The 15344-nt window shown below is 36.8% G+C and overlaps 1 protein-coding gene across 6 annotated transcripts in view; it reads right to left on the bottom strand.

Moving 5' to 3' along the window:
- PCDH11X (protocadherin 11 X-linked) overlaps positions 1 to 15344 on the bottom strand; it is an 837711-nt gene that overhangs the window by 232598 nt on the left and 589769 nt on the right. For all 6 annotated transcript variants that reach the window (XM_054544818.1, XM_009235031.3, XM_054544822.1 and 3 more), the window contains one exon: positions 4351 to 4549. In XM_054544818.1, coding sequence (XP_054400793.1) covers positions 4351 to 4549 — 199 coding nt within the window. The remainder of the gene's footprint in view (positions 1 to 4350; positions 4550 to 15344) is intronic.

Raw genomic sequence — 15344 nt, 5'->3', positions numbered from 1 at the left:
ATCTTTATTTTAAACATATAATTTTTTAGCCCTAAATGTTCTTGAAACTCTATATTTTCTTCTTTTGTATCACAGAAATGACTATGGTATACAAAAAGAGGAAAAGCATTAACTTTTTTGGGGGAAGATGAAGAAATTTCACTCAAGTATTTTGTTACTTTAAGATTCAATGTTAGACACTAGACCAGCTATAACATTTTCAGATAGAGTGACTTCATGTGTGAAATGATCACACACAATGAAGAGGTTTTAAAAAATACAGATGACATAACTTGTTCAGTTGAAGAAAATTAAAATACTGATATAAACTAAATCATTCTCCTCTTCATTTTAGGGGGATTTTTCTCTGCAATTGAACTGATTTATGGCTAGAAAGCTGAAGACTGATTTGAGCCTCTTTAGCAATACTCTATTTCACCATTTATCTTCCAAAGAATTATGGTTATTTTATCTCTTCCAATGAAGCTGGAAAATTATAATATGCCAGCAGATCAGTAGAAATGTAAAAATATTAGTAGTTACCCTTTTAGATCCAACTTACCTATAGTGAAATAGCAGCAATGCATTCTCTATTTGAGGACAAAACATAAAAACCCTGGCTTCATATACACAGAGTATTAAAAAATCTCAGAAGTTTAATGTGGTAGACATTTGCTAATATTTCTATATGTCTCAGAACTCAGTCTGAATTATAAAAACAGAAAAAAAATTTAGAAAAGAAATTGGAAGGCATTTTTAAATCGTATCCTCAAAAATCATATTTTACCTGAGACTACTTAAAAATAAGTAGATAGGAACATAGGGCCATACATAGTTTAATGTGTTTACAGTAGTCCCAAGAGGATCTCACTGTCCTCAAATCTCTGAGTTAACACTATACCTGGATATGTAAAGTGCTCAAAAGTAAACTCACAACTTGCTCTTTACCAGGGCCACATGTGTCCCCATGAATGTGTCTCAAGAAAATCCTTTGAAAATGCAGACATTATCTGTTCCAGTATCCACAGTAACCCAGCAGCAATCAATAGTGCTGTTTTTGAATTGGGTTTCTATTTTGTTTTTGCTTTTTAACAAATTAACTAGCTTCAAAGAGCAGGGTTCATTGTAAATAATCTGATGAGGCTATGGTAGGAGGAAAGGTCTAGAATATAGGCTGTCATCCAAGGAAGACAGAACTGTATAGAATGGCATTAAGTGACCCTTAGTCCAATGGCCACAGTAAAGAGATTGCAATTATAAAATTTAAAAATTACAAAGTCTTCAGATGGAATGAGACAGGTTATTTTATTGAATTTGTCTCCTCAAAAAGTAATAAGTGGCTTGAGTTTGTTTTCTTTATTTTAAAAAGGAAAGTTAATAGTCTTGGCAAAAGACTTAAAAGAATGAATTGTGTGATTTCTTCATCTGAGCAGCAGATTTTTATCAACCAGGGAACTATATTTTTAAAGCAGTATTAATAAATCCCTCTAGCAAATTTTACAGAATATTCTTATTCATAAATGTCATATTTATTTCTGTTTTGTGAATTTACAAAGGATTTGCAGAACTATGTGCTATTTTGGCAATTCACTAGCAAGAAAGAAAGCAGATTGAAGATGTAATACATTTCAAAATGTGAAATGGGAACTGCATAAATTAATTCCATTGCTTAAGGACAGCATTTATTTCCTCTAACACTTTACATTCCTATCAGTGGTGCTATTGACAAACACTGCACAGTTTATTGGCGTCTGCTCCATATCATAAAACCCATTATTGGGTGCTATTTCAGAGGTATAGCTTTGCTTTTTGAAGAATCAAAATACCTTATCATCAGTATTAGCCTGAAGAGATTACTTTGCTATGGCCAATTCTAAACCAGCTGTTTTTTCTTTTTAATTAAAACAACACACACACACACACACACACACACGTACTATGTTAAACATTTCACTACTGTGACACATTAAGACAATGGAGCTTCATTTCAAGTAAATTATTGCACTTCTTGCACTTTTAGTAAGGTCTCTGACTGTCCCAAAACAAAACTCCTAACCAAAATTTTCTTGGAACATGATTTAGGGGGAGGTTTCACATTTAGCAGGAGAGCAGTTTGTTAGTATTATTCACAGTAAAAAATAACATTTAAACATTCACTTAACAATATTGTTAGACTTGTAGAAAATGGGCATTCATTTTTAATTATATCTAACTTTTGCATAAGTTTATTAAAATAATAAGCAGCAAAATATATAATTTGCTTTACTATTACCATTGCCCACAGACATCTCAATTTTAAAATAAAATCGATTTAGCAACTAAAGTTTTTAATGCAAATTTTGTGAGTCCTTCATCCTGTAGAGTAATTATGAACAAGATATTTAATGTTCAAGATAATAGTGTAAATATAATTAGAAGAGAGAAATGTTTAGCTCCTAATAGAAAGCACCCTTTTTAAAAAAAAAAAAAAAACCCCTAAGTATGTCAGCTAATACATTGATGCTAGCACTTATATCCTTAACTATAAACAAGATCAGCTTCTGTTAATAACTATGCATTTGAATACTTTTTAAAACAACTACTTATTTCTAGATATAATTGGGATTAATAAAGCTATATTTAATGTTAAATGTTTTACTATTTCTAACACATACCAATTCTCCTATTATTGTCAACAGTATTCTATTTGAGTCTCATTCAGTTGGAATTTTATTTCAGGGTGAGATGTGCACTGGGGATGCTTACTCTGAGTTTACTCTTTAATTGTTGCTATGCAATCCTCTATGAAAGAGGCTTAGTAACACACGTCATGTACAAATGAACCAACTCTTTCTAGTTTATAAAAATGATACTTATCCCATTTCTATATCCTTATTTAACAGGCCATGATAGACCTACAACTAAAACAATGATTTATGGAGTAAAAAAGATCAGTGGCACCCTTGCTTAATGTATATTTGTTACTTATGATCATATTCTTACTAGAGATTGGCTCTTAGTTCATTACACAAGTAAATATAATCACAACTGTGTATTTCTACCAGGAGTCATTTTGCTGTGCTAAACAAAGTAAATTAAAGATAGTTTAGTGACACAAGGTATAGGGGAATTTTTTATTTTCAGAACAAATGTTGATCATTTATTCCAAGTATAAAATTGAAAATGGAGATAGTAGATGTTTAGGACTGTCTGAACTTGCTGACTCAAAAGTCTCTAATATTTTTATATTAAAATACTGATAATATATAGCATCTACATCTGTAGAGAGAAAAAGTTGATGTTATGTTTTCATCGGTTCCATATGTTTAGCCTTAGATTATATTATAATGTTTAGCCAATCCATTTCCCTATTTTTTGAAGTTTCAAAAATAGAAGATTAAAATACAACGATAGGGAAGCTATTTTGTTCTAAAGCCTAGAAGCTTTATTTGAATTATACATCCCTGCAATCCATAATGCTCAAAATAACCTTTCAAAATGTCTAGTTTATATTACCTTATTTATGTTTTTGCCAGGTATTTGGCCCATTTTTTTCACATTGGTTTATGGCTATGACTGTTTTCTCACATATATTGTATGCTTTTTTGTACCTACATACTTTTATGTATATAACATAAATGGAGCAAATTGTAGCTTCTTGCAATTTCAAGACTCTTCTGAGAAATATATATCTTATCAAATTTTGTATTTCCTGAAATTATAAATCAGCAAGGTTGTTCGCTACACGTTCAAGATAATACATTTAATGAAGTTTTATTTAATATCAACTCTATGATCCTTTTAAAGAGTTCAACATCTTTGGAATTTGCAAAACACAGATTTTGTGCCTTCTGTCTGAAGACCAAATGTGAATGCCTTTCTAAACAGTAACATGGCACGGGTGTGTGATTTCAGTATATTACTGAAAACCTCAGATGCCTATTCCTACATTGGAGTCAGGATCTCTTATTTCCTCAGAAAGAAAATAACTGTCAATGGTTTTTATCTCTACTAAAAATAAAAATAAAATCTAGAAAATAATTTTTATATATAAGAAAAAATTTATACCTTCACAAATAAATGAATAAAATAAAATAAATTGGCTGTTTATATACAAATAAATATACAGGTGTACATAAATGGAAAATTCTATCTATGCCTTAACAAAGTCACTATAATAAATTTCATTCAGAGTAGTTATGATCATACATTTAAAATATTATAAACTGCCTTATACATGCCATCCATCTAATTCTGTATGTTTACCTTTCAAAAATGTGTCACTATTCACAATAACACAATGAATTAGCCCATGTTATTATGGCTATGGTAGCTTGAGTTGCAAACACAGTAAGCCCGTTTATATTGAGGAACCAGAGAGGTATCACTTACTAGATTCAGGATCGGAGTTGCCATCCCCTTCAGTGCGATTGCTGGGTGTGGCACGATCAAAGTACTCCTCCTGAGGATAGCCAAGGGGCAGGCCATGGGATGTGCTGGTAAGGCTGCCTGCATCATGCTCTCCCAGTCCACCATCACTGCTGCTTTCCTGAGAGCCTTCTGGCAGGTGAAATGTGACACGACGCTGGGACTGAAAGGGAGAATGAAAATTACAGGGTTTCAGATATGATCTGAATAATTGCTTAATGCTGCAATTTAGAAAATGCATTATTTCGGCTATCTGGTGAAGACACATTAACATTATCTTGAGTTGTGAACAATTTCAGGCTTTTGTGAATAACGCAATTCTGTGTTCAAACCTTCTTCACCTGAAGGCAGTGTTGCTTCCATTATATTTTGAAACAAGGCACAGCCAGATGCAGAATGAAAGTCAACTTGCTCTAAAGCAAGAGACAGTCAGCTTTATAGCATATTTGAGCAAATAGAAATTCCAATCATAATTTTACCATGTATTTCTTTAGGTATTATTTGGCAATAACTTATTTTTTGAATAAGTGTGGATAAATATAACCATACTTTTTTGCTGTATCTGTAAGTTGCTAGTGAGCTGAAACTGTAAATAATAACACAAATTTATTCAATCATGTAGGCTTAGAAAACTAAAAGTACATCATCTTTTAGAAGAATCTTCGAGACAAAATTTTGAGTTGGAATTTATTTAAATTGATTTCACTTTCTAAGAAAAAAAGTAGTTACATAATACGGATAACAGTTAATGGTAATTATAAAAACAAATTATAGTTATCATCATAAATGGTATTCTTAATAGAATATAAAAATATATATACAAATAAAAAGATAAAGATGAAGCATTTGGTTTCCGAAAGAAGAAGTTTGTAACATCTTCACCAGATCTTGTAGCAGCATTTTTGTTTGCAGCATTGCTATGCTATATGTAGTAGTCTCCAAAAATAGGCTCCCCAATGGACATCACCTCTTGATATTCAGATTTTCAAGTAGCCTGAGACCACATTGAATCTGCACAGACTCTGTAATCAAACCTTGTAGCTTCTGCTTTGCACCCTTGGAAAACTTACCATGGAAAATAACAGCTGCATTGAAAGTAGTTTGAGTATTGGGAGCATGCCATACTGTGGGGAAGCTCAAGCTAGCTGCATGGAAAGACTGTATAAAAAGAGACTACAATGCCGAGAGAGGCCCAGCTGTTCCAGCCACTCAAGTTCAGGCGCCGGATATGTATATGAAGAACCCATTATGAACATTCCAGCTGGTGGCCTTATTGGAGTCATCCTAACTATCTTCAGACATTTGAGCACCCCCTACTTAAGGCAGCAGTCATTGTGGAGCAGAAATAGCTGTATACTACCTAAATTCCTGACCTAAAAATTAAGAAGGACTATTGATTTTTATGTCCCCAAAGATTACTGATGGTTTGCTATGTAACAATAGATCAACCAAAGCACTAAGCTACTAGCAGCATGAAAGCTTCAAATTAGGTATAGTTTATTTAAGAGATTTGCATACATCAAAGATCACAAGAATTTACGTCCTAGGCATTTTCATAACAGAATACACATGTTTTCACAAATTCAGGTCTAACAGTCAGCCATTTCTTCAGATGGAGCTATGAAAAGATTTGAATATCATACTTCAAACTTATTGGTAGATACATGAAAATATAATAGATGCATATAATATTTAAGTAGCTCACTTGAATCTTCTTTAGTTTTTAGCCATTATTTTTTATATTAAAGTCTCAATAAAATAGGAGAAAATGACTAATGCATGTAATATGTAATATATCTTATGGAATATGTTTCTGATCATAAAATTACTTCTTCTAATGAGAAATAGTCTGCTGATTTTCTACATGTAAGTGTAACAGCCAGACAGGATTCCTTTGGGCCTCTCAGAGGGAGTAGGGGGTGGTGTTGGTTAAGGTAACTCTTAGCAGAATTAGTACTAGCAGAAAATAAACTGAATAAAAGAAAGCTTGCTGGAACTAAGTAATATTGAGGAGTTCAGAAGGCAGGGGTTTTTGTTGTTGTTTGTTTTGTTTTATTTTAGACAGGGTCTCATTCTGTCATCCAGGTTGGAATGCAATGGCGCAATCTTGGCTCACTGCAATCTCTACCTCCCAGGCTCAAGTGACCCTCCCATCTCAGCCTCCCAAGTAATTGGAACAATAGGTGCGCACCACCACACCAAGCTAATTTTTTGTATTTTTGGTAGAGATGGGGTTTCACCATGTTGCCCAGGCTGGTCTCGACCCTTGAGCTCAAGCAATCTACCCACCTAGGCCTCCAAAAGTGCTAGGATTACAGGCATAAGTCACCTCACCCAGACTTGGTTTTAGTTTTTTGGGGGATGAGTGTTAGGTTGTGTGGAAGCTGTGAAGAGTGAGATTGACTGTTTTATCTGATTAAACCACAATGTAACTTCTAAGATTTAAAACATTTATCAGGGAAATAATGTAACTGAAATATCTTTTTGTATGCTTTTGCCTAGTCAATATCCCTTTTTCTGTTTGTCTTTGTATCTAGAACCCACAGTGAAAAGAGGAAAATAAAAGCTTCAGGTCGTCTTCTGATCACCTCTATACAGACATAATCTGAATGTTACCCTGAATTACAGGACACTAAAATACATGGATTACCTAGCCTGTCAGTCATCTATTGTTTATTAGTACTAAAGATATTTAGTAGGGAGCTACTGAAATAATCATCAATGCTGTATTCTTCAAAAGCAGAGTTTCATAAAAGTTTATGAAAAGTTTAGCTGCTTCAACTCTAAAGTCTCAGAGTACTAAATAAGCCCTTGTGAAACCTCCTTTGCAAAATTATGACTGAGACAGTGAAAGGTATCTAACCTAGCCAACTCCATCTTGCTTCTAACCTCCAAGCTGTCCTTGTCCATTCCTGGGAATAGGCTGAACTAACTTTGGGAGAAACTTAGTTTATAGTTTAAAACAATACACTAACAGCCCTTTCCCAAAGCTGACCTCTTTCTTGCCTGGGGACTAGATTGCCTTTGTCAGATGAACATTAGCCACAAGATTAGAAATTATGGTTTAGGAGTCATGCAGCTGGAGGCTACAAGATTCTGACCCTCCCTAAACTGCTCCTAAGATCAGTGCTTGAGATATTTTGCAGATCCTGCACTTGATGGACCAGCTGGCACCACCCAGATCGATAAACTGGCTCATCTGGTCTTGTGGCCCCCACCCAGCAACTAACTCAGCCCAAGAAGACAGCTTTGAATCTGTACGATTTCACCACTGACCAATCAGTGCTCCTGGCTCACTGGCTTCCCCTCACCCACCAAGTTGTCCTTAAAAACTCTGCTCTCCAAATGCTCAGGGAGACTTATTTGAGTAATAATAAAACTCTGGACTCCTACACAGCCAACTCTGCATGAATTACTCCTTCTCTATTGCAATCCCCCTGTCTTGATAAATCAGCTCTGTCTAGGCAGCGGGCAAGGTAAACCCACTGGGTGGTTATATTTGCATTCTTGTAAATAAACTAACTAAAACATTGTCAATAGCTTGTTGGATCTATGTAGAAATTCATAATATATAAAAAATTTACAACATTTAAAGAAACTATCATCAGAGTGAGCAGGCAACCTACAGAATGGGAGAAAAGATTTGCAATCTATCCATCTGACAAAGGACTAATACCCAGAATCTACAAAGAACTTAAACAAATTTACAAGAAAAAAACAAACAACCCCATCAAAAACTGGGCGAAGGATATGAAGAGACATTTCTCAAAAGAAGACATTTCTGTGGCCAGCAAACATGAAAAGAAGCTCATCATCAATGGTCATTAGAGAAATGCAAATCAAAACCACAATGAGGTACCATCTCACACCAGTTAGAATAGCAATCATTAAAATGTCAGGAAACAACAGATGCTGGAGAGGATGTGGAGAAATAGGAACACTTTTACACTGTTGGTGGGAGTGTAAATTAGTTCAACAATTGTGGAAGACAGTGTGGCGATTCCTCAAGGGTCTAGAACCAGAAATACCATTTGACCCAGCGATCCCATTACTGGGTATATACCCAAAGGATTATAAATCATTCTACTATAAAGACTCATGCACATGTATGTTTATTGTGGCACTGTTCACAATAGCAAAGACTTGGAACCAACCCAAATGCCCATCAATGATAGACTGGATTAAGAAAATGTGGCACATACACTCCGTGGAATACTATGCAGCCATAAAAAAGGATGAGTTCATTTCCTTTGCAGGGACATGGATGAAGCTGGAAACCATCATTCTCAGCAAACTAACACAGGAACAGAAAACCAAACACTGCATGTTGTCACTCTTAAGTGGGAGTTGAACAATGAGAACACATGGACACAGGGAGGGAAACATCACACACTGGGGCCCGTTGGAGGGTGTGGAGATAGGGGAGGGATAGCATTAGGAGAAATACCTAATGTAGATGATGGGTTGATGGATGCAGCAAACCACCATGGCATGTGTATACTTATGTAAAAAACCTGCACATTCTGCACATGTATCCCAAAACTTAAGTATAATTTAAAAAAAAACAAACATTTATCTACAGTTTTAAGAATGATAAACTAATCATCCTCTAGGACCCCTCTTATAACCATTAAACTGAAGGTTCAGCAAACTTTTTCTATAAAGAATTAGATAGTAAATATTTTAGGCTTTGTGGGCCACATAATACAGTCTCTGTCTCAACTACTTAACACTAATGTTGTAGTGTAAAAACAGCCATAGACAATATGAAACTGAATGGGCCTGCCTGTGTTCCAATAAAACTGTACTTATGGGCATTAAAATTTAAAATTTAGATACTTTTATGTATTATTAAATATAATGTTTTGCTTGAACTTCTTCATCGTTTGGCTCTAAAGGCCATGGTTTGAAGACCTCTGATCTGGAAGGCTAATTTTGTCAATATGGAAAAGCTGGTTAAAGATAATTATTGTGCAGTATAAAAGGGCTACTACATTAATATTCATGTCATAATTTGTTCATGACAAATTTCTGTCTGTAGCCCTGCAGAGAAGTTGTGACACAGAAATTAAAACAAATCTATTGACTGGAATAGTGACTTTATGGGATGGAAATAAATCCTGGCGTTTTCATGAATAAATATTTGCCCTGAAAAGCTAGTTATTTTCTGCCAGTAGCAGAGAGAAATAGCACAGGATGCCTCTCCCTAAAATCTACACACCTCATTTTTAGCTCAAATGAATCAAAATTCCAGAACACAACAATACCCAGAAATTATATTGGTGTCATTCACATAAATCATTTACAGACTAAATATCAAATCCCCAGCATTCTTGTGTCCATTAAACCTCATGAAGGCATCATTTCATACTAATTATCAGGTAAATATTTTTACATTTCATAACGTGATGCAAGTGGCATTTTGGACAGGTTAATCTGGCACCAAAGAGGCTGCATGCAGATAGGTGACCCTGTGATTCTAATTATAGAATACTTGAGTATCATGCTAGAGAAGGCTCATTAGAATTACTTATACAACCTTGCACATGCCATGAGTCCAAATCTAATACACTCTAACCCAATCTTCCTTTAGATTCACTGTCATCACCAGTAACTCTGATTAGAAAGAGTAATCATATGTAGGGTCATTACTTTCTAAGGATTACCACATGCAAGTTTGTTTTTGATTTATATATAAAACATTTTGAATTTCAAACTATTAAGAATACTTTAAGATTTCAAGTTCCCACATTTTATAATAGTAAACAACCTCATTCTGAATGTCAGAGGATTTCTGCATTTTTTTCCATAGGTACTATCTCTTAGCCAAATGATTTATAATTACTCAATATATCATAAAGTAAAATGTGCAAATAGCCTGGTTAGAAACTAAAGATTTTCATGTGCATTATATGGCCAACATGCATATCCCATGTGAAGATCATAATTCCCAGTGTAAATCTCACAGATGACATATCCGCCCTTTTTATTTTTTAGCAGGCCTTTACTACTTGGCCCTGAAATTTGTAGTCATAAAACTTTCTACTTTACCAACTCAAGTCATTTTACAGGATGGATCAGTTGACCTGTTGGCCTAATTGTGTTTTCACTGCTTCATTTCTTTTCTTTTCTTTCTTTTTTTTTTTTTTTTTTTTTTCCGTTTTCGAGATGGAGTCTTGCTCTGTTGCCCAGGCTGGAGTGCAGTGGTGCAGTCTCAGCCTACTGCAACCTCTGTCTCCCGGGTTCAAGCAATTCTCCTGCCTCAGCTTCCCGAGTAGTTGGGACAACAGGCACCCGCCACCACACCTGGCTAATTTTTGTATTTTTAGTAGAGACGGGATTTCACCGTATTGGCCAGGCTGGTCTCGAACTCCTAACCTTGTGATCCACTCGCTTCAGCCTCCCAAAGTGCTGGGATTACAGGCGTGAGCCACTGCTCCCGGCCTCACTGCTCCATTTCATAAAATTTGAATAGTCTCATTTCTCATGTTTCTGGGGGTTTTACCCTTCATGGCTATTTTTTTTTAAGTACCGTAATACATCACTAGCATGTGCTGGAGGCTTTTTATGAAGCTACATTGTACCAGAATCAGGTGACCTCCTAGCTCTGACTATTCTGCCATTACATTTTTCATGGTATAAGTTTTGTGTGTGTGTGTGTGTGTGTGTGTGTGTGTGGCACAGTCAGACATATTTTTTGCTGATTAGAAGACTACATGGCATTATAAGCAGGCAACTTTCCTCCTTTCCTTGAATCATAATTCATTTTGGCTCAATCAGAATGGAAATAATCTATTTGTAGATATGCAAGATGAAGCTTCTTCTTTCAGGAATGTTATTGCTTATAAATTGTTAAATTGGTTATTACTGCAGTTGTGTGAACTTTGCAAATGAAATAGCAATATTGTGAATGTTTGAGAAACTACAATTCTTTGACTAACATTTAAAATATGACAGAATTGAAACTTAACACGCTTTGAAACTGGCATGTGTCAAAAAAGCCATTAAGTAACACTAAGACCAAATATTAAAACTGAAATAGACAATAGTTTCAATGAAAAGCCTGATTATCAGTCAAAAAAAAGAATAGTAGAAATATCTACATTGTTTTTGGTACTAACCACATCCATATTTAGTGACTTACATTTAAACTTATGAATTACCAAAGCAACTTGACTATCCAATAGTTATCTGATAGCCTCAGCTATCCTAAAAGAACCTCGTATCAGGAAGTAAGTGGGGGAATAAAGGCATGTAAATTCCTAAAATATTTATCACAAAGTTTGTTTTCAGAATCATATCTACCATAATCTGCTTTTATTTTTAATTTTAACAACCTTGGATATCTGTTTCTCCAGCTCACAGTGTGTATTAGGAGGGTTGGTAGCTGCTAGAAATGAAAACATTGACAGAAGGAGAAGTTCCCACCAATTTTCTTTAGATCTGCCTTTAGCTACGTAAAATATGTGTGATTGTTCTTCTACATGACAAGCCCTCCTGTGTTTGAAGATAGTTAAGACTCATGTATAAGTCTTCTTATTCCAGGCTATAATTCCCATCCTAATTTGTTATGGTTTTCAGAACTTTTACTATCCTATTAACCCTTTTCATTTTTGTCCCTGTAGTCTACTAGCATAATTAACAAGATCAAACCTAAACTACTTACTCCATTGTCAGTGATGAAATAGACTTGGGAGATGATGGAACCATGGATCACATATGATCCAAATAATCATTTTATTTTTAAGAATATTAGTCAATAGTTAAGTTTTTCTAGTTGTTATTTGAAAATATGTTTCCATAAAATAAGCCACAAGTTTGGTTAGAACACTGCTTCATCTCTAGTGTCACTCCTTTATATTTGCAAAATAATTCTCCCTTTGCCATAGTTACACAACATGTCTGTTTAATTAATACATTTTAAACAAACCAAATGTCATTCAAGCAACACATGGTTTCTGACTTGGATTAGATGTTGGAATAATTTTGTAGCATACAACGAAAGAGGAAAAACCTGGCATTGTCATTAATTGCATAAACGCTTGGATCAAAATATTTCTTGTTTAATGTTAGTAAAAAATGAAACAAAAAGTTATGATGGTGAATAAATATCAGTTTTTAAATAGTAATTATTAGAATGTATTCCTAATAAAATTGGAGAATGCACACATCGGCTAGTATGCTAGCAATTTCGTTAGTGTGTTGAGTTTATGGATAGTGGTAACATGTTTGTTTTAGACCCATTCTGGTATATATGAAACATGTTTATTTCATCTTTTTTACCTAGTGTTCATTAGCACATGGAAAACAATTGCTGCTTTGTAATATGTGTCACTTCCTGGAAATTAATATGAGATGAATAGACCAATGTTTCCTTTGAACTTTTCTTACATTTAAAAAAAATTGAAGTTCTATAATCATCATAGATAATCAAATAATAAATTAAGATAGTTGCATCTTCCAGTAATAATATTCACCAGTGTGGAAGATAGTAGCAAGCAACGCTGTGGTAAATATAGTTGTGGGTGGAGTTGTGGGGAGGAATTGTAATCAACTAATATCTGTAGTGTTGCTGTAGTCTTTTACTTGTGGATCTCTCTACAGAGGTGTATTTTGTCTGAAAGCAGACTCCCCTCTACTTATTTTCCATACAAACAAAAATATCTCTATATACTGTCTACCACACCCACATACTCCACACGCACATACACACATACACACACACGGTATTAAAAATAACCTCAAAGTGACTGACAAGTTAAAGAATTAAAAAAAAAAAGATCATTATGCTATGGTCCCAGGAGTAAATTGATACGGCACTGTCCTTTTCATTTTTCTTAAAAAGGTATACACATATACTTCTTAATTATTTCTAAATTGAGGATGGGAATACAAACTAGTAGAAAGATATAGTCTCCAGCTCTAAAACCCATAAATCAATGTTATATATTTACCTCCAATATATTATTTGGACCTTTTGTAACACTACTTGTGTTGCCTTTCATAACATTTGGGAATTAGATAAGGGCATGTAAATTTGGATAAAATTGATAGCTAGCTACTGCAACCAGTAGCTATCAAGTGGCTTTCAAAACATCAGCTACGTAGAAATCATCTAGTTAATTTGTTAATCATGCAAATGTCACAAGATCTTTGGGGTGTTGCTTCACCAGACAGAAACCTCTGTGGCCGATGGTGCCTTTGCTCGAGTTTTGCTCGGGCCCACTGGGCTTATTCCACCCACTCGGCTTGGCAGGTTGCGCTCAGGTCTCACTACCAGCCCGGATCCCATGCCTGCCAAAGGCAAGTCAGATGCAGGGAAGAGAGGGGTGTGTAAGTGAGCAGGCACAAGTTCCGGCCACTGCGCATAACCAGGTACACTGGCTGTCGTGAGGTGGGCAGCTCCAGGTGCCAGCGTGGGCACTGGATCCCTGCAAGGCTGCAGCTGAACCAAGTGTACTGCAAGTGAATTGGGCACCAGGGAACATGGTGGCACCTGGAAGCTTGGAGATGCCAGGAAGCACAGAGCCCCAAAAAGGGTGTCACAGCCCTGGCTCAGGGAGCTCCTAGATCCAGGCTCCCCAAAGGGCACAGCTCTTCTCTTCTTCTCTCTTCTATCCTCATCACCCCCAACGTGGCAAGTTGGGGTTGGGGGGGGGGTGTTTCAGCACTGTTTGTGTTACAGCTCTTTCAGTCCTGCCATTTGGTGGGTCCTGAGTCCTGTGTCCAGGAAGAATGAGGTATGCAGACAAATGGAGTGTGAGCAAAGTGAAGAGATGCTTTGTTGGGTGACAGCGCACCTCTCAGAAGACACGGAGTGGGTAGCTCCTAACAGCAGTTAAGTCATCTGTCGTTTGCCCAATTCTCACTGAGTCCTGGAGTTTTTATGGGCTTGAGATGGGAGAAAGTCCATGCTGATTGGTCCATGGACAGCCATAGGCAGGCCAGAAAAAGCACACATTCTCACTCTGGTCTGAGGAACTGGCCAACGGGCCCCCAGGCTTCAGGTCTTCTCTGACTGGAAGGTGGGACTTCACCAGGGACATGCCCTTTTCTGAGCAGAAGCCTCTATGCCTCCTGACGCTATCAATCATGTCATCCATGGCACCCACTATCAATCATGTCATCTATGGCACCCAGGCTGTCCATGCCAAAGGGCACCTTCAGGCCCATGCCCAGCTGCCCTCAGCACCCCCTCTGCTTCCCTCCCTTGTTTGTGGGTGGTCAAAGTCTGGAGGGGGCTGAGGCAGCCATGGGCATGTCAGCACCACCAAAAGCTCACACACATCCCACCAGGTTGCCACAGTGCCCAGGCTTGGCCTCAACTTTGCTCCAAAATTGGAATGGGCAGCTGGAGAGCTGAGAGGCCAAGCAGCAGGTGCAGGCTCTTTCAAGCCTGCTGGGGCAGGAGGGCTTCCTGGGTCCCCAAGAGCACAGGATGCCTGGGGCAGCAGTCCCAGCTGGGCCCCTGCAACTGCACCTGGGAGGGCGAGGCTCTCACCCCTCCAATTCAGAAGGAGGCGGGGCTCCCACCTGTTCCTGGTTCCCACAAGCTCCATGGAGCATGCAAACCTGGTAACGCCTCCCCCACTGCAGCTGGTGTCATGGCAGTGGCCACTCCAGACAGCCGCGACTGCCATCACAAATTCCTGGGTTTCAAAATTCAAATATTCTGTTCTGTTTGAGTAGGTCTGAAGTAAGATTCAGATTATTTAAGCCACATGGTCTACCATGGAGTGAATGTTTGTGTCACCCTAAAATTCATATGTTAAAACATAATCACTAATGTGATGGCATCTGGAAGTTGGCCTTTGGGAGGTGCTTAAGTCATGAGGGCAGATCCCTTATAAATCAGATTAGTGCCCTTATATAAGTGACTTCAAAGATCTCTTACCCTTTCTGCCATGTGAGTACACAGTGAAAAGATGCCTCCTTGTCTATGAACCAGGAAGTGAGCG

This window comes from Pongo abelii, chromosome X, assembly GCF_028885655.2.
Source record: "Pongo abelii isolate AG06213 chromosome X, NHGRI_mPonAbe1-v2.0_pri, whole genome shotgun sequence".
NCBI lineage: Eukaryota > Metazoa > Chordata > Mammalia > Primates > Hominidae > Pongo > Pongo abelii.
This window is presented reverse-complemented; position numbering and strand designations above follow the sequence as displayed.